Genomic DNA, 23,105 nt, shown 5'->3' on the forward strand with positions numbered 1-23,105 from the left:
AAAGAATAAGAATTTCAAATGTAAAAAACATTCTTTCAGGTAGTACCGCATGATTAGACATACTCACAATTTTGCTTATGCAAACCCTAAGACATTTATACTTCTGAGACTGCAATCCTATGTATGCTTACTTAGGAGTAAGTGCAGTTAAACAGAAAAAGACATACAAAATATGAAGAGTTTTGTCTTTGTAAACATCTGTAGAATTGTTCTGTTATATTCATAAATATGCTAAATGACATAATATACAAAACTGTATTGTTTAATAACAAAAGAAGCATTATGTGCATTTCTACATTTATTTATTTATATTGCAATTTATATCCTGCCTTTTTCCTACAAAGGGCTCAAGGCAGCTTACATCATTCTCTTCCTCCATCTTATCCCCACAACCACCACCACCCTGTGAGGTAGGCTGGGCTGAGAGTGTGTGACTGGCCCAAAGTCACCCGGTTGGCTCCATGGCTGAGCGGGGACTAGAACCCAAATCGCCTGAGTCCCAGTCCCATGCTCTTAAACCACTACGCCACACTGGCTTTTCTGGATGCTTCCATTAATTTGGGAAATGTTCATTCCACAATGTGACCAGTGCAGTTCCTGTTTCAAAACCAGGATGCAATTCTGACCAAAATGAATCCAGTTACTCATTATGTACCTTGAAAGAAAGAAAACTCTGTCATAGTCTGAATTTATTTTCAGGCAAGTGTACAGCTGCCTTTTGCCCCTTCCCGAATCTTGTTCATCATATAAATAAGAGTCCTGCTTTAATGGTTATGAGCCTTCTGTTCTAGCAAGATCTCAACAGCAGTTGGTGGGTAGCAGAGGAGAACAAATGCAATAATGTTTTTGCATTTTTAAAAATTCTCACTAGGAAATATGCCTGTATGTTTGTTTCATCCTTGCTGCATAATTGTACTTTGGTTTTATGCTTCTATTTTGGAACAATTTATGATTGATAATAAAACTGGAATCTGTTGGAATGCATATAGCTGCTTTGGGTCAGGAGAAGTAGCATTTTAACTAGAACTGGGGAAAACATGAGCAACTGTTACAGAGACCAACATAAAGCAGATAGTTGTCTAGAAAGAATTAGACAAATTCTCTCCCTCTCCCTCTCTCTTTTTGTGGCATTTCCAAAACTAGCCAGTTTCTGTGTCTGTTTTAAATATTGATGCAAGCCCTTGAAAAACTTCTTGCAAAGTGAAATGCATCCCTGAGTCATCATGTGTACATGTCTGCACATGAGAAGGAAAGAAGCATACAGAACTGTTATGTATGACTATCACACCGGTATTTACCGTAATGCAATTATACTTTTGGTAGCTGTGGGCTCTTCCCTGCATTCTTGTGGCAATAAGTGCACACTCTGTCTTCATTCTCACACCCTCCCTCATCCCTGCCACTGGTAGCTGTGTATGTGATTTCACTTGAACACAAGGCCATGCTGTATCCTTATCAGCTGGAATTCGAAGAACAGCAAAGAGCGTTTGGTATGTCACGGCACCTGAGGGCTTGTTTGCTTACACAGTCCTCGCTCATCCCTGCATGCCACATGGCAAACTTCTCTTGGAAAGCAGGGGATTGTCAAGAGCAGGTTTTGAACGGAGGCATATGGGGAAATCTTGTGTTCGGGTAGATAGCTGAATATAGAAAGATATGTATGCATGCATGAAATCTTGCTAGGTATGCCGATCCTGTTGAGTGGGCCCAACGTAGCGCTCTGGGTTCCAGCTAGCATTATTGTAAAAGTGGCCAGCTCTATTCCAGGTTGAGTTCAAGTTCAGGATTCAGCTCTCTGGCAAGAGTGCATGAGCTCAGTGACGGCACTGCCTATCTTGCTATGATTAATTTCTGTTCTTATTAAGCAGTCCTTCTGAGTTCGTTCAAAACCTTTTTCCATATCAGGTTGTCAACAGCAGATTTAGACTGTGGGTAAAGGTAGACATTGCAAGTGAAGTGTATCGGTACACTTTTTTCCATTTCCAGTTTTTAATAGCTGTGTGTTGATAATGTCAGCCTACTTTGCGGCTGCAACAATATGAGCTGCATCTGTTGGTGTAGGCACAGCCATCCTATGAGGGCACAAAGCTTGTAAATATCGCTGGTGACACAACATGGAACAGTTGTGCTGGGACCATCATGTACCAATAAAGCATTTGCATCTGATTGTGGATATATTTTTCTTTTCAAGACCATTGTTTATCAAGTGCCCCAGCTCCCCGTGGCTATTTTCATCTACTCTAATTAGCCAGATAGGCCAATTTAGTGTGGGATAAGTTTCCTTCCACCTTTCCTAATGGTTGTTGCAACCCACTGACACATACTAATTAAAGGGTCTACATGGAGAGCTACAGCGGAATGATTCAGAATGATCACAGCTGGAATAAATGGGATGTTATGCCAGAGATCACTGAATGCTTCAAACATGCCAACGTTGTTTTCTTGTTGTCATATGATTGGAAATAGGCTTCTATCTCTCATTTACTTTAATGGTTGTATCCAACAGATCTGCATGGTTCAGTGTGAAAAGCCTGAATCTCTATATGAGTAACATAAGAGGTCACAGTGAGGAAGCCAGGATCTTTCTGCTTAAGTTTCCACCTTATTTTGAATGGAGAGCTAATAGGATCTATCTTCTCCGCAGGCTCAACTTCCATCAATATTCCATAAACCTTTATAATTCTTACGTCCACGCTAGGCAATTTTAGAGGATTCCTTTTTCTTTTAGTTTATAAATGCACCTACTTAATTTCGAAGGATCCCCAAGCATGTAGAAACTACTGCCTTTTTGTTTCACTCCCAAATTGACAGGAACCCAGGGACACTTACAGAATTAGGGCACTGGCCCTAATGGAAATGGAAATGTTTAAGCATAACCATTACCTTGAAGCAACTTTCCCCAACCTGGTACCTTCCAAATGTTTCAGAATATAACCCAGCTCACATGTGACAAAAACCCATGGGTTGTCAGGGCCACACGACAGTGGGGGAACACAAAAGGTATCCATCATTTATGGCTCTTTCTGAGAGCAGTTGAGATGTGGATTGTTTGTGAGAGACTGGGAATGTGAATGGGGGCCTTCTTAAGTCTCACTGTGTGAATACTAAGGGATTTAGCATGTGCACACACCTACAACCATCTCAGAAGCTGGCAGGAAAGAAATGAGGCTCTTTTTTCCCTTTCCTGTAATGTCTCCCCATCACTTAACAGATCTGAACTACAGCTCAAGAATCTTGTTCCTGGCTGACTGGAACCCGGAGCAGACTGCTGCTCTTTGGGTTTGGATGTACATGGCAACATTTGTTGCAGCTTCTACTTACAATCTGTATATATTGGTGTTGACATGAATTTGGCCTAAGTTACTCAGTGTTGTGGTGACTGCTTCTGATGTGTAAATTTGAGGGAGGTGTGTTTTTCCACACTGCTTCAGGGAATAGGGCAGTCTTTCGTAGCTTGGTACCTTCCAGATTTGCTTGATGGGGATTCTGAAGTTTGTTTACAAAATGTGTAAAGCACTGTATATTTATGGAGGATTCTTGGGTAGTGAAGAGTATGGGGGAACATGCAACATAGTTATTCGAATTACGCCGATACTTAATGAAATTATACTAATAAAGACATGGCTGGTCATATAGAAAAGCTTGTTGAAAATCAAAATGACCTTAGTAGAAGTTGTAGTTCTTCTAGAAGGTACCAGGTTGTGTAAGGCTAAGATAAGGAACTGAAATAACGTAGATGTTCAATATAAGAACCTTCTTGATGAAATTCAAGGACAGGGAGAAAATATTCCTGGCTCCTGTTTAAATTTTCATTTACTGTTGAGATCAGGTCTCTCAGATCCATTTTGTAATGACTGGCTTCGCAGAAGTGGTAGCATCTTCCTGATTACACAGGGCTTTGAAAAGGCTAGAAATACATAAGTATGAATACTACCAGTCAGAGTACATTATGCAAATGAAGATGGTAGAAGATTATCTGGAAACTCTGGAATCTTTTTTACATGAAATGATAAAGATCAAGCATCCCTTTACTGTTTCCAGTACTGCTAGTTTTTTCCCCTTTGTTCTCAGTTGACACCAAAATGGTAAGATTGGGCTGTGTTAAATTCTGTGTTTGCCCTAAGCCTATATTTTAGTATAGTTTTTAATATCCCTTTGGTCTAGATTCAAAGCTGATGGTATTCCTGTAGAGATGGGATGCACAGGGTTTCTTAAATTAATTCTGTTTGTGTTTGTAAAAGGCATTTGAGTTATCCTTTACAGGTATGGACTTTGGTGATGGTGTGATGAAGCCTGGTTACAAGACTGTTCCCTAACAGTGTCCATATCCACAGGATTTGTCAACCCCTTGAACAAAAACAATTTTTAATCATGACAACTGAGCAATGAATTGCGGCAAGCTGGAGGAATAAAATGACTAAAACATTGTATTTAGGGAATGGGAACATCTTGTGCAAGGCGTAAGGATTCAGCCCAGCACCTCTGCAGAGGTGCCTCAGGGACACTTGAGATTAGATTCTGGCTCAGAGGAGGAGGTGACTGAGGCTTCAGAGCCAGAGCATCTGGAGTTAGGTGGAAGATTGCTGATAGCCCATTAAACCTTTCTGAAACCATGGGAATGTTGACGCAGAGCAAAGAGAAGCAAGAGGAGAAACAACTAAATGTCCCACTTCATGCTGCTTCTCCTTCCTTGTTTGATATGTAACCCTGGGTTCCCATGGTGGTTTGGGCGCCCTCTCTTGGCCCTACCTACTCCCCACCCCAAGGTTGGGGCCTCCACCCCAGGCACCCAGGGGCCCTGAGGTCAAGGGTGCTACTGGGTACTTGGTGTGGAAGTCCCTGCCTCTAATAACATAGACCATGGTAAGGGGTTGGGAGACAATCTGGCCTTCAGGGGAATATGGTTTCCCAACCCAGCATCAAAGTTTAATCAGCCCAGAGGTAGTCAAGTTGCAGGTCAGGTGGATCTTTCTTGAAGAAGGCTCTATAGAATTGGACCGTAAGACATTTTGTAATGAAGAGTCGTGCATGAGAAGTACTGTTTGTTTTTCTCCGTTGCAGGGTATCAACGAGCCTCCCCACACAGCACTGGCTTTGAGCTATGATGCAACAACTGTGAAGGAGAAATATGAGCACCAGCCCATGCATCGTCTGGAATATGAAAATGAGCTGTCCATCAGGATAGGTAGAACAGCACTCCATTCAGGCAAGCATCCTGTCATACACCATGCCCAAAGTCAAGCTCTGTTTTTCATAGAGTTTGCTCTATTTTTGCACGTTGCTCTATTTTTCATAAAGAATACCTTAGATACAAACACGCGCACACACCTCTCTCTATATGTGCATGTACACGCATTTTAAACAATTCTCTTTTTTCATTCGGTAAACTGGACTGTGGCAAGGCTGCTTCTTATTTCTTTTTTCTTTCTCCAAACTGCTTCCATGGGCCATAATATTTGCTCAACATATTGCTGATTAGACAGCTCATTTACCTTTATTTAAATTAGGAGGCATCCAACCTGTGTTGAATGAGGTGTTCTCTTTCTTTAGTAGTTGAGCAATTGAGGGAATTAAAACTGTGTGGCTTTTCAGCCCTTCCAGCACTGTAACAGGAGAAGCTGCACTGGTTACAGTTTCCTTAGCAAGCTAGCAATTAAATTTAGAGAAGCTCAAATCTTGAATAGATTGGCAGTCCCCCTTGAGGGGAGTAAAAATCTGATGGGGTTCCATGCCCCCCCCCCCCCGGCCCTCCAGATTCCAGTTTACTGGCTCTGGATTTCAGTTTGCCAACAGACTTCTATATCTAAGGTATGTTGTTATCTAAACATGAAAAAGAAGAAAAATGTTGAAACTTGTTCAACTTGGAAGCTAAAAACTCCAGCATTCTGGTACAATTTGGACAAGTTTCCTTATCAGTGCATGTGGTGTTTTTTCTTTTTAGGGGCAAATCTCAGTTTCTTTTAGAGATAGAAGTCAGTAACAAATGTCATCTGCTTGACTATTTGATCAGGGGCAGGCAGCAAAACTATCAAGCACAAACCAACCAAATTTCCTAATTTCAGTACATTCCTAAGTCCACAGCTATTATGGCTGCTTAGCTATGTGGAATCTTCAAGTTGGAATTCATGCTGTAATCAAATAAACTTCTCACTGTGCTTTGAATGAAGATCATTAAATAGCTAGGTTTATAAACCTACATGCAGTCCTTGTACAGTAGTTTCAGTTTGGTTCCCTTCAGTATTTGCTATGGACTTGCAAGGGATCCAAGATCTTGCAAATGCTTCAATACTGCCCCTAGTTTTCATTTTCTGCTGCTGCAGTTTACATAGGGACCATAGAAACATAGCAAGTCAGAAGGGGTCTCCTGGGCCATCTAGTCTTACCCCTGGCACAAGCTGGCTCTGCTCATATAATGTCCAACATCTGGGTGTCCAATCTGTCTTTGAACGCTCTCACTGATGAGGCCCCCACCACCTCCCATGGAAGCCCATTCAATATCCTAGGGGTCCTCAGCATCAGGAAGTACTTCCTGACATCCAACCTAAAACCCGGTTCCTTTAGCTTTGCCCCACTGGATTATGTCCTTCCCTCCACCACAGGGGAGAACAGGTTATGACCCTCTACCTTGTGATGTCCCTTCACATATCTAAGTTGCTATAAGATCCTCTCACAGCCTCCTCTTCTCCAAGCTGAAAAGTTCCAGTTCCCTCAATCTCATCTCATATGGCATCCCCCATCCCCCCCAAAAAATCAGGCTACCATCTGGCTACCTGCACTGAACTGATTCTAACCTTGCTGTGTCCCTCTTGTAATGTGGAACCCTGAATTGGACAAAATACTCCAGTTGTGGGCACACCAGAGTCTTGTAGAGCAGCACCAGCACCTCTCTCTATCTGGAAGCCACACCTCTGGCTATACATCCAAGAACTGCTCATCACCAGGGGCAGCTGCATCCGGCCTCAGAGCCCAACAAGCCATTGTGTGGCAAAGAATCTTGGAAGGGAGATGGAAGTGAGAACATGCTAAGTTAGTATTCACAGAAGGTTTAATTTTATCTCTAGATGGCTGGATTGGGGTACAAGATTATTATTTTTTAGGTCACACTATGTGTGTTAATTAGCAGAAGTAGCCCCCCAATGTTTGTTATAAGCAGAAACTGTTTGTGGATGGCCGCTATCAATATTTCTTTATTATTTAATTATTAAATTTATTTAAAAGCCACCCATTAGCAACATGCTCAATAGTTTGATCATTATTTGCTGTACTTCCTGCATGTAATATCCTTCTGACCTTGCTGCCCCATTGTATGTACTAAATATCCAGGCCTCTGAGAAACGATTCATGCATCTAATGAAGTGGGCTATAGTCTGTAAAAGTTTATGTCCAGGCAAATTTTTTAGGGTTTGGGGTACCACAAGACACTTTGCTATTAGAGACTTAACAGGGAAGCCCCTCTGAAAGTATTCAAAAAGGGGTTTCCTCCACTACTTCTGTGAAGAATGAAAAAGCCCTTAGGTTCTGTTTTTCATAACAACCTCTTTCAAATGAGGCCACAAAAATTTTAATCTCTAGTAAAATTATGGCTATCTCATGTTGACTCTTGAGCAACTAATAAGTCAAATATATAAATACAGGATGAATTATATTAGAAATGGAATTATAAAAGTGTTCCCCTACATAATTTCAGTTAAATGATAAGAGCTTTATTTTAAAGAATTTAAATGTATGCCAAGTTGTTGGGAGTGTGAGGCAGCACGTCAGAGGGCTGAACTCAGGAGAAGTACGAGATTATGGCTTTTATGCCGCACTGTGACCTCTTGAGCAAAAGAGGGGGAAATGGGCACTGAGAAATGCAGCAGCAAAGACTTGGAGAGGGGATGTGGAATGGCAAGGGAAAAAGTTGTCTTAAGCAAGGCAGCCTGCTGCTAGGCAGGGCTGAGCAGAAATGACTCATGTGAAGAGGCCATTTTGCTTTCCTCCTTTTCCTGCATGGCACTGGGTCATCTACCTCTAATAAAACTGCTCTTCTGTATTGTCTGGATGACATAACAAACCACCTTGGGTGACCCCAACCCTAGAACAAGTCATAGCTTCTCTGGATATCTTGTTTGAGCAAAACAAGCCACCGTGAGAGAGGCCGAGCCCACTTGGATGACAGGATAACCCACTTGCACTAACAAATCTGAATCCAGCCACTGTGTCCTTGCTCTCTGGCCTCCTGTGAGTAGTCTAAAATCAGACAGCATTTCTCTTTCCAAAATAGCTCCTTGGAATCTAAATTACAATTGAATACGGAGAAGCAGAAATCCTCTGCTCTCTTCTTTCCGCAATACTTGTTCTTCATTTTTGTTTGTGGCACTAATATAAATACTGCATTTACAAGCAAATACAGTGGAAGTAGTTTTAGAAATTGCATGTTTTCTTATGGTCTCTCATTTTCTTTTGGACTGGGAAAAAACAGGTTTTCTCTCCTTACCTTCTATTTCTTTTTTCTTTTCTTTTTTTAAAGATGCATGTATGTAGAGCGATGTCTGTGCTCTGTATTTCTTTGGTGACATTTCCTTTCCCTGCTTTCTGGACTACTGGGATGAACTTTGTGTTTTCATGAAATGAATCATGACTGCCAAGAAATGAACCTGTTAATTTGCTACTTTCCCTAACATTTTCACGAACTTTGCAGCTTTTTAATTATTATTTTGGGAATATTCCAGGGGCATCTGAAAGACCCTTTCTTGATATGATGGATATTGCTTGCTAATATAGATAGCACTGTGACCTTTCATCGTCAGACTAGAGCACTAGAACGAAAGGGAAAGCTGTGGAGTTAGAAGGAACTGTAGCCCTGTAGTGCTTAAAAGAAGCACGCATTTAACATATGCAGTGTTTCCCTAAAAGTTGGGAGCATTTTAGGTAATATCTTAACGATCATGTCTGTTGTTGCCAACTATAGAACACTATGTACATCTTATGGGAAGGACATAATAGCAATGGCGAAGGATATACAGGAGGCCCTAGGCATTTCCAGTTAAAAACTTTTCACATTAACAAGTCAGAGAAAGACTTCTGGAGGCTTTGAGGTGACAACAGTAATGGGCTCTTGCTCAGGAATTTGGAATATCTTTCTGTCTGAGGACTGAATTCCGTTTTGGAGAAGTTCTTGCAGACTGTATTCCAGGTGGGCAGGTGACAGACAAAATACAAAGAGATGATGATGATGATGATAATTTAGCATCTATTTAGGATAGTTTACTTGTAAAGTTCTTGCTATCAATTAAGGGATTCCAGTTCATTAGTCCTGCATTGCTGCCATGGTGTGACTTAAGATAGCTCAAGGATTTCGGTAAGCTAGACCCACAATTAGAACATTTTTTAAAAAGCATGAATGAAATTTGTGCAAATCAGTATCCCAAAACCACATGGCTGTAGAATGATTTTTTCAGAATAAGCCAATCTATGAAAATCATGCTAGAATCACATGCTTCTAAGTTGCTTATTTGTGCATATTTCATTAGTGGTTAAAAATAGCGCATACAAAAAGCTCATTTAAGAGATGGATGTCTTCGGAGTGTATGTAGGAGGGACACACACAGCCTGCTTCCAATCATTGGATCAGAAGTGGGCTGGACATCTGTTGAGCTTGGCTGAACCTGTAGCCATATGAATTGTATTCACTCCCTACATAGAGGGGTTTTTTGCATGCTTTGCAAAATCTAGGAAAGTGCCATAGTGTAAATGCAGAAGAAAAGAAAAGGGAAGTAAGTGTTGCATCTCTGTCACAAAGAGCTCAAAATCTAAAATGTATTAGTGCTGATAGAACAAAAGAAAGAGAAGAATGCTTAGAGAAGGAAGGGCAGCAAGGGATAAATTTGAGCAAATGTAGTTATTGGTATTTGGTTTTTGTGGGTATTTGTACTACGGCATCTAGCCAAGCTTGTAAGAAGATTTTGCTGGATGTTAAAAGCAGATTTTCACCTTCTGATAGATATTTAGATTGTGCTATAGAAATGAAGCTGCTGGCTATAAGTTCCTGTTGACCATTTTCAGTGTCTGGTAGGTGATGTGGCTGCTTGACAATAATGATCCACTGGGGAAACAGATTTCACAGCCTCCTGCAATTTTCTGATGCAGAGTAATCTATTTAATTCTAAATTAGAGTACAGAGAATAAAGGAAAGGGAGAGCAAGCCTCCCTTGGGAAAATCCCTCTGGAATCCTTTCTTCACCTTTTAATTATAATAATTTTTAAAGTGTGCCTTGTAGCATGTCAAGCCATCCTCTCCCTTGTTTCTGGACTAGGCGAAGATGTGATGGAGAAAACAAAGACTGTTACAAAGTGGCTCAGCTTTCAGAATGAAAAGTCAAGTGTAGTGTGGAAATCAATTGTGCATTCCGTGCCCCCTGAAATGACTCTCCCAGTGCCTGTTTCAAAGATGCTCTTCTATCTTTAGGGTCTCAGCCAGCAAGGAAAAACCAGCACCAGTTGAGAGGGCAGAAGGGGTCCTTCCCTTCCCAGAGGTAGTGTCCCTGCTGCGACATATATAGATCTTTTGCAAGGTCATAGCGGGGTTTCCCTGTTTTCTTATGGCTGATCAGATAGTTTCTGTCGACTGCAGGACTTTGCCCAGTCTAGTTGTAGTGCCAGCCCTGCCATTAGGAGCTGCTTCAGGCAGGTGATTTGGGGTGCTGTGAAAGAGCAGAATTAACTACTGTAATAGTAAAACATACTGATGTGTTTTGAATTTTAGATACTTCCATGCTTTTGTGCATAGTTTTTCCAAGCTCCTGAACCTAATAGGCCATACAGTGAAAACACTGGGATAGTGGAGGCATTGGGGCTACCACTATGTGTGAAGATGCTATCAGCAGAATGCTTTTCTCACCACTGTTTTTGCGATGATGAAGTAGATCTTTACACACCAGCATTTTTCGTTGTTCTCAACTTCAGAATAGTGACTAGAAGAGATTTCACTCAAGGACAGCTACGTATGTTCTCTGCTGTGCATTCTCTGAGCAAAAAAATTAATGGTGATGTTTTTTGAATGAATCAACTCTTGGCATGTCTGCTCTGCAGCATGTTGCCAATACCTGCTTGCCTCTTGGTGAAACAGCTGTGTGCAAACTGCTAGGGTGTGTAAATGAGCACCCGATATTGGTGTGAATCAGTTTGCTTATGTCTAAGGCATGGTGATTAGGGCATGTCTCCTGTGGGGTGGGAAGCGGTTAAAAACAGGCATGCAGAGAATAACTACTGGAGGGAAAACTATCTTGCATGCAATATTTCAAAAAGGGAATTTAATTACCAGGGTTATTTAATGAGTTACAGGGCTTGAGGGTTTCATAATGCCACCTATTACACATTAAATCTCTGCAATTTCAGAAGTGCAAGATGATTAATAAAATAAATTGCAAGCTTAAACCAGAAGGTTTCATCCTGCAAGCTGAAGGCCTTTACATATAGAAGAATCTAAGTTGTTCCAGCACTTGGAGATTAGATTTGAGGATTTATAACTTGTACTTGAATTTTCATGGGATGAAGAATGATCTAGTGGCTAAAATTGAGTGTATTACTGCCCCCAGGCCTTGTCCTTCGCTATCGTGGAGACTATGAGCTTCTTTTCACAATCCATTGATGTTGAGGTCATTCTTGGAATTGAGAGTTGTGCTTGGTTTACATGTTCAGTAAAACCTGGAGGTGGGGTGGCAAGCACATTAATCTCCTTGCTTGCTGGATGCTTACCAGATTTCAGTATTTCTTCCACCCACCTGAGGGTCTGATCATGGCTGGTATGTTATCAATTATTCTGGAGTGATTAAGAGGTTTCTTCTAATCTGAGGCTCTATTTTACAAGATTAGTTGAACTCAACCTTGAAGATGCCCTTCAGTTGTGCATACAGGTTCAGGATTGAAACTGGAACAATAGTCCATTGTTATCCAACTTGTCAGTTTAGTTTTGGTCTTTGATTTGTAATCAGGGGAGAACTTCTGCATTCTTGGTATACTCTGTAATGATTTTCAAGTAGATACAGCATGCACCATTATGCACTAAAACTTTATTTATGTGAATGATTTCTGTTAGTGCTATAATATTCTACACATCATCACATGGGAAATAGCTCTGAGTTTGTCTATCAGTATAAGAGAAAAATAATGTCTGCTTTCCCAAAGTGCTGAAATGATAAATAGACCATGGAATGTAAGCAACTTCTAGTCATCAATGGCAAGAGTGGAACAATGTATTATTGTTATTATAATTGTTGCTATTTATATTATGTTGCTGTTCTGCAGAAAACAAAATTCAAGTTGGCTCATATAAAATATTTAAAGAACACAGTAAATAAAACAAAATAAACAGAATTAACATTGTTGCATATTATAAACAACTCAGTAAAGTTGAGACTTCAGGGATTTTTAGAGGAGTCATTGTTTTGTTCTTTGGACTTAGTTTGGTTATATCACAAATCCATGCTTTATTTAACCCATGGTTTATTATCCTACCCAGGGTTTGTCTGGCAGACAATCAAACCAACTGTGACTTGTTTTGTTAATCTCTGGAATGCTTGTTTTTTTCTTCCTTCACTTCCTATGTCAAATACCTTTGTGGCTCTGTAGTACTGTGATTCAGAGTGAAGGGGGGCAGTTTGCTACTCTAGCAAGGTGTCTCTACTGAAACGACTCACATTTCTGTGTTCACATGTAGTGATAATCCATGGTTTAAACAACCCAGAGTTTACAATTCATCAACAAGCACGGACTCTTTTTCTAGATTGATTGTGGTTAACAAACTATGCTTTGCAAGTGTTGCTGTGCTTGTACATCATGACAATCCAGAATTCAACAACCCATGAGTTAAATAAACCATAGATTAGCATTATGTAGAAACCATGTCAATGACTAAAGACAAGCCATTATATTTTGTATGTGGTAGAGAACTGGCTTGGCAGCAGTTTTGCTGTCTTATAACAAATGCCTTGGACTGTGACACCCATGTGTGTTCAAATGTGTTCACTACCCTTAAAACATGAGGTCCGATCCCCCAAATGGCTTGGATCAGAGATCACAGACAGTCTCATCTTGTGCTCTGTTCCTTGTCACATGTACATGCAACCCTTGGGGAAGAGTTTCAAGTGTGATTTCATCAATGTCTTCCTTGTTAAGTAAATCAGAACTATAATTTAGGTTCAGCTTTCAGGTTCTTGTTCAAGGAGAGACCAAACAACTTTCCTGTACTTGCTGAGTAGGTTTGTAGTAATTGCAGTTTTCATCTGCAGAATGATTAGTGCACGTGTCTCTATACACATCTGCCAGAACAGCTGCAGGATTCAAAAAATATGCTCAGTGACCATGTGGTCTCTTCTTAACTGTGCCAGCTGCATTACTGTGTAGCTCTGATGTTACACAGGCCCTGCCAACCCAGTTCTGTTTCCAGGCCTAGGCCCACAGCCAAATGGGCTTCTGTCTATTGGCCACCCTCCTGATAGGGCATCTTTCCAGTAACACTGCTTCCTTTAAACAGAAGCATTTTCTTCCCGTCACTTGCCAAATTGATTTCCACCCATTCCTTCTGGTAATTTCTGTTTCTCTCTGCCCAACCTAATTACCATTTGGAAAGTAAGAGGAATCACATTTTCCTCATTCCAGATGAACTTTACTTTCCACTAAAATATACATACATACATGCATATTCCTGTGTTAGATTTTTCTAAGTCCATAATAGGTAGGATATCCACCTCTCCCATGAGTATGTAGGCTTACTATTAGGATAATTTAAAACTGGCCAGGTGACAACTCTTGCATTAAGCTATAGTTAAGTATGAGATGGCCTAATTTGGTCCCAATCAAAGCCTTTCTCATTCATTAAATTTACAGCCATGAAAGCTAAATAAGTCTTTATTACCATGGCAGGGAATTGTATTGATGCCACTTATACCAGTGGGATCTACATTTGATAGAACAGGGGGAAGAAAGCTGTCAATTGCATTCCCCCCTTTCCCCAAGAAGCAGTGCTTGCCAGCGCTGGATGTACGGAGGGCTTTGGAAAAGTGGGGATGGGGCACATGACCATGAGTGATAAAGCATGCTTAGAACCCGAGAACCCTGCTGCTTCTTCACACATGCACACGGCTATGCAGTGCTTGCAGATTAAGCGATGAAGGCAATAAGATTCCACTTAGACATTCATAAGAAGATGGACGTTTTTAAAACTCAAGGTTTATAGGAGACTCCCTGTGCTGATTATGCTGATGATTCAAATTCCAGTTTTGAGTATGAGACTGTTTTTTGAAGCAGCTCAGACTCCAGCTGTGGTTCAAGGTCCTGAGGAAGCAGTAGGGAAGATTAGGGGAGAGCAGATGGGGTGATCCATCAACCCAATGGAGGCTGTGGCAGGAGATACTGAAATGGAACGTTTATCTAATGGAGACCTCCCCACCCCAAAGCTATAGACCTGGCCGCTTAGGTGCACAACAGGGGGAGTGGCGGCGTGCCTGTTTTCACAGCATGCTGGCTCCTGGGTTGATGCTCAGAAGGGCTCGGTAAGAGTGCTTTGGGGAATGAACGGCAGGACGGGTTCACTGCTTCACTTTGCGTATGCTCAGAGATTCATATGTAACAGTAAAGATCATAAAGCATAGATATGCTGGTGAGACTGATATTGCTTGGAGGGAGAAACACAGATTGCTTCAGCTTCTCTGTGAGCTTGTGTATTTACCCATCAGTTCAGGAAGTTGCTTGGTGCATCTGAGAAACAGGCCCTCCTCCCTGAATGTATCTACTAGAATACATGTCTTAACCTTTAAGGTGACAAAGAATCCTTGTGGTATTTTTGTAGCAAAAGCATAACCTCTTGCTAATTCACCGCACTTCTTTTAAGAAAAGCTCATTAGCAGCTTATGCTCTCAACATGTCATTTAAAAAAACACATACAGAAGAGGAAATCCTGCTGTTACATTCTTTCCCTTCATTACTGAATGAAGCAGCCAACAGAAATAAAATTGGAAAATATAGCTGTGTTCTGTTGGGACTTTGGGTAGCTTCCAGATGTTAATTTGTAGAATGGTAACGGCTTGTAAATGGTTGGTGTTCTAACAATAATCCCCATAGCTTATTTTGTGGAAACTGAATGCTATTTTTGATACTGATTATTGAAATTCCTAATGCAGTAGGGTGCAGGCTGTTTTTACCCCCCTTTTCTGTTGAGTACTGCACTCTTTTGGGGGCAATCTGTTAAGGAAAGTGTCTGGGACCAGGGCTGCAGGTGAAATGGAATCACCTCCCCAACTCAGCCTTTCTCTTTCTGGACCACCCTGCTTAGTCTCCTCCCAGCGGGCCACTGAAGGAGAGAGGTTGGCAGTTCTGAGTTCTGAAATGATAGCTTGCAGGCAGTTTTTGAAATTAAGCAGATTAGGTACTCCTGTTCTAGTGCTTTTTTTTTGCTTTTCACTCTGTTCAACCTCTTGGTCCACAAGTACTCCATTTCACATTACCCTCATCATCTGTGCCACTCTCCCTTTCAGAAATATTTCTTCATAGTTCTTCAATGTTGTCAATCCTTAAATGGGCCCAGAAAAGGGCAGGCATGCATGGCATTTCTCATTCAGGGACTGGAAACAAAGCCCTGTGTGGAGAGATTGAAAGGACTAAATTGTTTAGCCTTGAGAGGAGAAGCCTGAGGGGAGATATGATGGTACTCTTCGGGTACTTGAAATGCTGTCACACAGAGGAAGGCCAGGATCCATTCTTGATAATCCTCAAGTGCAGGACATGGGTTAATGGCTTCAAGTTACAGGAAGCCAGATTCCGGCTGAACATCAGGAAGAACTTCCTCACTGTCAGAGCAATACGACAATGGAGCCAATCACCTAGGGAGGCCAGAAACAGATTTGTTGCTATGGTAAAATTGATAGGAGAACCAGAAGATCAACCCCAAGCTAGGCCAAGCCTTGGAGCTTGCAATTACAACACTTCCAGGTATATTGTATTTGTCTTCCATTATTTCTTGCTGCTTAGCAGTCAGGCTGCTGTGTCATGTGGTATAGCAGAGAACCTTGGAGAGATTGAGGAGAGAGAATTGCTGCAAGTTTTCTGTCTGGGTCTTATACAATATTATGGTGAACAGGGAAAACTTCCACCAAATAAAATAATGTTTCCTTTTTTCATTCATTTCTATCCTGGCCATTAGCGGAAGCTTTTTAGGTGGTTCATAGTGATTCACAAAACACAAGACACAGATGCAGTAAAATGTTGATGTAGAAAACAGCTAACGCTATTTCAATTAAAAACTAGATCTGGTTAAAGCAGCTAACGCATCCTATTAAATGTCTGGAAGTACAAGTAGGCTTACCCAGGCACTAAGAAGATAACAAGTATTGGCCCAAGGAAGGCCTCAGTTTGGAGAGCATTCCTTAATCATGGGACTCCCATGAGAAGGCCCTCACTCTTGTTGTCATCCCCTGAGCTTCTCTTGGAGCTGACACTCAGAGAAAAGGCCTCAGGGGTGGATTGTAGTTTCCGAGGAATTCTGGTTAGGAGAGGCATTCCATCAGGTATTGTGGTCCCAAACTGTGCAGGGCTTTAAAACCAGCACCTTGAATTGGCCTCAGCCAGTGCAAGCAGACCAGAAATGATCCTCTATGCTTAGACCTTCTGGTCCCAGTTAATAGTCTGGCTGTTGTATTTTGCCCAATCTGCAGCTTCTGAACAGTTTTCAAGGGCAGCCCACTGTACAATGCATGGCAATCGTCTAACTTGGAGGTGACCACTGCACAAATGACTGAAGCCAAGTTATCCTTGTCCAGATAGGGCTGAAGTTAGTCTACCAGCCAAAGCTGGTAGAAGGTACTCTTTGTTACCGAGGCCACCTGAGCCTTAATCGGCAAAGAAAGGTCCAGGAGGATCCCCTGGAATCCAATGTCCTGCTCCTTCAAGGGAGTGCAACCCCATCCAAAACAAGTGGAATGCCCTCCATTTGGTCAGATGAATCGTCCGGTAACAGCACCTCAGACTTGGGCTGGATTGAGCTTCGATATACCATCCCTCATACGGTTCATCGTCTCAGAAGTTGTGGGGAAATAAATGCTTGGTGGGTATTTCCCTTGTGGCCATCCAAGATCATTTGAAAAGAAGAAGGAGGAGGAGGGTTCCTGGTGAGCGAAGGAACACCTGCCACGACTGGAGGCACGTTCCTGCAGACATCATGCTGGACGTGGCCACAGGGATGGTGGGGCAGAGGGATCTGTAGCTTGTGGCAGGTCTTGAACTTGTGGCCCTGCAGCCGCCTCTACCATTGGCAGCCTTTTCACACAGGCTCATGTGTTTAGCAGGAAGCATTCCAGTGTGGCCAGTATGTACCATTGCCTAAATTTGTTTCATGTTTTGTTTGCAAATTTGTTACCATCTGCTTTATAGACTGGGTGAAGTTTCATGATTCGTTCCCATGAAAATCTTTGGTTCCTTGATGAAAAGGATTAAAAAAAAATAATCAGACATTTCTTGATTGGGAATAAATGGTTAGGGCAATCATTACATAGAAAGGTCCATCCCAGTTCATAAGACTCACCTAAGTATCTTGTTCCTCTTGGGAATATAGGATTTGAGTTCAAGCTATGTCTTAGTCTATTTGTTTGGACCTTTGAGGTAAATCATACAGACCCTTGAGTTAAAAAAAATACTTTCACTAGTTTAACATTTAATTCTGCTCCCCTCTCTGATTTGTCTTGTCTAGACAAAAATAATAAATTCTACTAGTCATTTTTTGCACAATTCTGTTGCTTTATTTATTTATATATTTATTGAACTTATATTCTTCATTAATTAGTCCAGAGGACTCTCTAGATAGATTAGCATACACTAATTGAATGGTTTGGAGAGTGCATGGACATTTGAAATTGTCATTGATTTGGTATGGTTCTAGTTGTCCTATACAGAATGTAACACTTTTCCATTAAGGAAGTTAGAGTGTTCAGTTAGTTGTTTGAGAAACAGTTAACTACCAGTGTGTAAATTACTCTTCCTTTTTCAAGCCTATCCATCAACAATCCTGTTACTTCTACTTGGACATGCATATGGTAGGCACATCATGAGTGGAGCTGGCTGGAGCCAGCGGTCAGACTAGATGGCCCAGGAGGTCCCTTCTGACTCACTCTGTTTCTATGATTCAAAAAGGGCTTAAGAAAGGTCCATGATATTCACCAAGTATGCAGCCATACTTGACGAAGTTAGTGTCTTAATAAAGAAAAATAACAGAATTCTACATATTCTTCAGTTCTTCATATGCTTCTAGCTGCTTGTTGGCTTTGCTTTGGTGCTTGAGTAAAACTGGAAAAGTACACACTATGCATAATTTTGATGTAGTCAAAATTCCTAGTTAGCTATTTTTTATATTTTAATTGCTTTTCTAATTCCGTATACTTAAAATAATTTCCAATCAAATAATAAAGCCAAATAATGATCAGATCAAATCTTGTAAGCTGCAAATGAAGTAAACATAAGTGGAAAACTGGAAACAACAGAAATGGGAGAAAAACATATCATTTGTAATGATAAGACAATCTTTAAAATAGTAACATTTCACCTATCAGCAAAATCACCATGATGTCAACTTGGGTGTCTTTATAGGCCAGGAATTTGATAGAAGTTGGCACCAAAGAGGCAGGGCGCTTCTGTCACATGACACAGGACCTGACATTTTGTTTATGTGATCTGGAGGAGTACTTTTATCTCCAGGTGAATACTGAGTGAGATACGATGCTTTGCTACAGAATAAAATCCTTGACTCATAGAATCAGTAGTGAGATGCAGTCACAAAATATGCTTACATCTTTACAATATGTGACAAACAGCACTGAAGTGAGAACACAGAGCTCTCCTCTTAGAACATGTGACGTTAACAAAAAGTGGACTAGACGGAAAAACTATTAGATGGATTACTATTGGCTGCTAAATTGGAACACAGTGTGCTCATCAATGGTACCTTCTCAAACTGAATACTAATGGGGTACCACAGGGTTCAATCCTGGGCAAGTGCTCTTCAACATTTCTAATAATTATTTAGATGAAAAAGTGCAAGGAAAGATAATCAGATTTGCAGACTTTACAAAACAGGGTGAATAGCGTACACCCTAGAAGACAGAATGAAGATCCAGGTTGATCTTGATAAACTTGAATGCTGAGCTGAAAGCCACAAAATGGGATCCAGTAGGGACAAATGAAGAGTTCTCCATCTAGGGAAAAAAGAACCAAATGCATCAATACAAGGTGGGGAATATGGGGCTCAACTGAACTGAAAAAGGAAAAGACCTTGCAGTTATTGTGGACCGCAAGCTAAATATAAGCCGACAATGCAGTACAGCTGCAAAAAGTGCAAATGTTATTTCAGGATGTAGTAATAGAAGTATTACTTCTAAATCATAAGTAGTAGTAGTTCCTCTATACTCCTCAGTGGTCAGATCTAATCTGGAATGCTGTGTCCAGTTCTGGACTCCAAGATACAGGAAATTAGAAAGGGTCCAGAGGAGGGCAACAAAAATGATCCAGGGTCAATGAGGGAACTGAGCAAGTTCAGCCTTTAGAAGACTGAGGGGGTCATGATATCCCTCTGTAGGTACCTCAAAGGCTGTCACAGAGAGGAAGGTCAAGATCTCTACTTGCTGATGCCAGAGTGTAGGACACAGATGAATCAACTCAAGTTGCAACAACCCAGATTCAGGCTGGGCATCAGAAAAAGCTTCCTCACTGTCAGAGCAGTACAACAGTGGAACCAGCTGCCTAGAGGGGTGGTGGGCTCTCCCACACTAGAGACATTCAAGGCAAAAGTTGTCAGTCACCTGAGTGGGATGGTGTAAACTGGGGTGCTGCAACAGCAGGAGACCTGATGGCCTTCTTCGCCCCTTCCAACTCTACTATTCTATGTCATCAACTATACATGTAGTAGAGGCCTCCTATTGAATGAGATGCTTCTTCCATAATAGATCAGTGAGCTGCTGCATTTTCCTGTCAGGCTAAATCAGCCTTCTTCAGCCTCAGACCCTCTAGATCTAGTCAGGCTACCATTCCCCTAATTCCCAGCCATTGGTCGTGCTGGTTGGCCATCATGGGAATCACAGAATGTCTAGAGGGCATCGGGTGAGGAAGACTGGCCTATGTGCTGCCCTTCCACTGCATGGGGACATGTATTTGAATTGTGCCATGGGAAGGGGGGGTCAATTCCTAGTGACAGGAATATCCTGCCAATAAAATTATTATTAAAGATTACATGTGTGACTAATGCTTGTTTATATTGAAACACTGTTAGGAGTGCATTCAGGAATATACAATCAGTTTAAATTTGTGTCGTGTAGGTTTTAATGTTTAGTGCTGTTCTGAATTGTTGAGGAGAGAATTCATCTTTCAGGGGGACTAATAGCACCTCTCCAGTCCCTGTAACTTAATGGTCTTTCACTTTTCTGGGCTGCTTCACAGCCTTTTTTGCTTCATAATGCCAGCCCAGCAGGGCATCATTTTGCAAACATGATGACATTGTGGTGCTACAGAGCTACTCAGGTCACCAAAGGAGATTATTTTTCACTAGGGACAAAAGGGCTTTCCCTCTTGTCATGGCTGTTGTGTTGCAACGTGCCTTTTTAAAAAGCTAATTACTTGGGCATGTTCAGGGAGGATTGATTGATACTGCCTTGATGGAACTAATGACTGTAAAGGTGACCTGCAGGAGCAGGGTTTGGAACCAGGACTTTGTAAGTGTTTGTATGGAGTGGGAAAGAGATGTGATTTTCATTTTGGGAAAGAGAATCAGACATGCATGAAACAGCTGTGGGTTTAGCTGACTGGGAGGGCCAAGCCATTGCAGAACTAGCAGTTTTGCCCCCGCTGCCCCCTCACCCAGTGAATTGCATTTTGTCATCCTTTCAAACTTGATTAGTTCCCAAAGTGTGTTATACGCCATCAGTTTGTAATGCAAATGAGCATCACTTTCAGACAAGGTGGACCTTAAAATATAGGTTCGGAAAATAATTCTGTATTCTCCTAGACATGAGGAACCTCCCCTCTGCCCAAAAAAAAAAATCTAATTCAAGGCCATACAGTTGATCAATGTGTGCCATTGGCAATGGTAGGGTGAAGATGTACATCTTTTCCAACCTTAGCTGGAAGCAGAGAAGGTCTGCAAATCATGTTGAGGTTAGATACTCCTCTCCCACCAATCCATCAGATGAAGGAATATCATCAAGCTCAGGTTTCTGATACTTGAGTAGCTGTTGAAAGCTTTGCCCACTTGCCTTCTGCAAAATTCAGGCTTCAAAATTAGTATGACTGAATTGGATCTCTCTGCTTAATGTGCATCTTTTTTCCTTTTCCTTTTTCTCATGGTTTCTTGGTCTTCCTCTCTTTTTTTCTTAGCTTCTAGCTAAGCTTCTCTTCATGTTATTGTGGTGGTAGCAGATTCTCCTGGCTTTTGTTGATCTTCACATCTCAACACAATTTAATTTGGCTCCTTTTAAATTAAGACATAGAAGACAACATTAGAATAGGGTTTCCTTCAGGTGGTATATGGCACAGGATGACAGCCTTTGACTAAAATCAGTGTTCTGTTCTTTCCCTCTCTTTTATAAGAAGTGCTAACACATTCAGATACTGACTGCTGATGGGAGCCCTGTTCTACCGTAATTGCTTTTTGAATCACTGGAATTGACATTCATCTCATATAATCCTAAGAAAGCTGCTTGTCAGAGTTCCTTGGAAAGTAAATCTTTGAAAAATTTAATTCTGCAAAATGGCAGCTTCTTCTCCTGCCAAACTTAAAAACAGTGACATTCACTTAATGGACTCAGTGATTTGTATAACTACACTTTTTAAAGCTTTCAGATCTTGTTTGCAAATTCCTTTTCAAGGACCTCCTCAAGGAGCTTTATGATGGACAGTATTATGATATCTAGGCAACTGTACAGCTTTTACAATTCCACTGCTTTGAACAAATATTGTTTCCTAATTGTACTGAATATGGGGCCTTACCCTGAGTGCTTGCACAAAGGGCTGTTGGATGTTTGTCTGCTGTGGACCTTTGAGTGCAGGTAAGTAATATGTGTGCAAGTGTGGACCTTGGGTGATCTTCCATACCAATTCGATGCTTCCAACAAAGTGCAAATGAATTTAGATTTTTTCAAGTTTCATTTTCAAACCATTTCCTTTAAATTAGCAGCTGCCAACTAAAACAGTCCCAAGTATAGCAGTTCCCTATATGTTTGATTACAACTCCTGCCACACCAAGTGAGTCAGCATGCTGGCTCGGGGTAATAAGGGTTGTAATGAAACACCTCTGCAGGGCACCAGGGCAGGAAAGTCTGATTTACATTCTCTCAGCCTGAAGCACGGAACGGCTGGTTTCAGATCCAAGTGTTTCTCTCACCCTGCCTGCACTTGCTATCATCTTCAGCTCATGTTTTATGCCAATATTTGTTTCTTGTTTGCGGTAGTCCCCCTTGGCTTGCAGAGCTGTTGCATTTCTGTGCACTTGAGCACTCCAAGCATCACGGAAAGAAATGTGCAGCAGGGGCAGGGGAAGGCCACTCATTTGGCAGTCATTCAGCATCCTGCCAGTTGTTGCTAGATACCAGGTGTCTGCTCTGCATTGTAAAGGTTTGCACAGCAATTCAGATATTTCATCAGTGCAGTTACTGACTTAAATTTTAACACACTGTGCACACCAGGAGTGCACCCCCACTTTTTAGTAAGTTGTTGATGTCCCCTTCATGTGAAGAAGACACGGGGGTCCCTATTTCATAGTGTGTAATGCTCAAAAATGGAATTCCACAAAAGTTTGGGACCTCCACCATTTGTTTTTGATTGGACTTCAGGAGGAGAACAAAAGAAACGGCCAGAGGCATGCATTTTTCATTTTGAGATGGAATCTAGAACATTTCCGCGTTCCTGGACTTGCACTTGTCAAGGTTGCTCTGTTTTATTTTGAAATGTAGGCATAAAGTAATTGAATGAGGAGGGTTATCTTATTTTGAAATGTTTTAAATATTGACACCAAAGACAATCCAATTTGAAAAACATTTGGGAGCTGTATTGCTCTTTGAAGGAACAGAGAGTGTATAAAACAGGTGTAGCTTTCC

The 23,105-nt window shown here is 41.3% G+C and overlaps 1 protein-coding gene across 3 annotated transcripts in view; it reads left to right on the forward strand.

Annotated features, from left to right (window-relative positions):
- SLC39A11 (solute carrier family 39 member 11) overlaps window positions 1-23,105 on the forward strand; it is a 340,346-nt gene that overhangs the window by 97,657 nt on the left and 219,584 nt on the right. For 2 of the 3 annotated variants that reach the window (XM_044418981.1, XM_044418980.1), the window contains exon 5: window positions 5,062-5,206. In XM_044418981.1, coding sequence (XP_044274916.1) covers window positions 5,062-5,206 — 145 coding nt within the window. The remainder of the gene's footprint in view (window positions 1-5,061; window positions 5,207-23,105) is intronic. The other variant, XM_044418982.1, reaches the window with a different exon arrangement.

Source organism: Varanus komodoensis, unplaced genomic scaffold (assembly GCF_004798865.1).
Source record: "Varanus komodoensis strain SLA01 unplaced genomic scaffold, ASM479886v1 scaffold96, whole genome shotgun sequence".
NCBI classification, from domain to species: domain Eukaryota; kingdom Metazoa; phylum Chordata; class Lepidosauria; order Squamata; family Varanidae; genus Varanus; species Varanus komodoensis.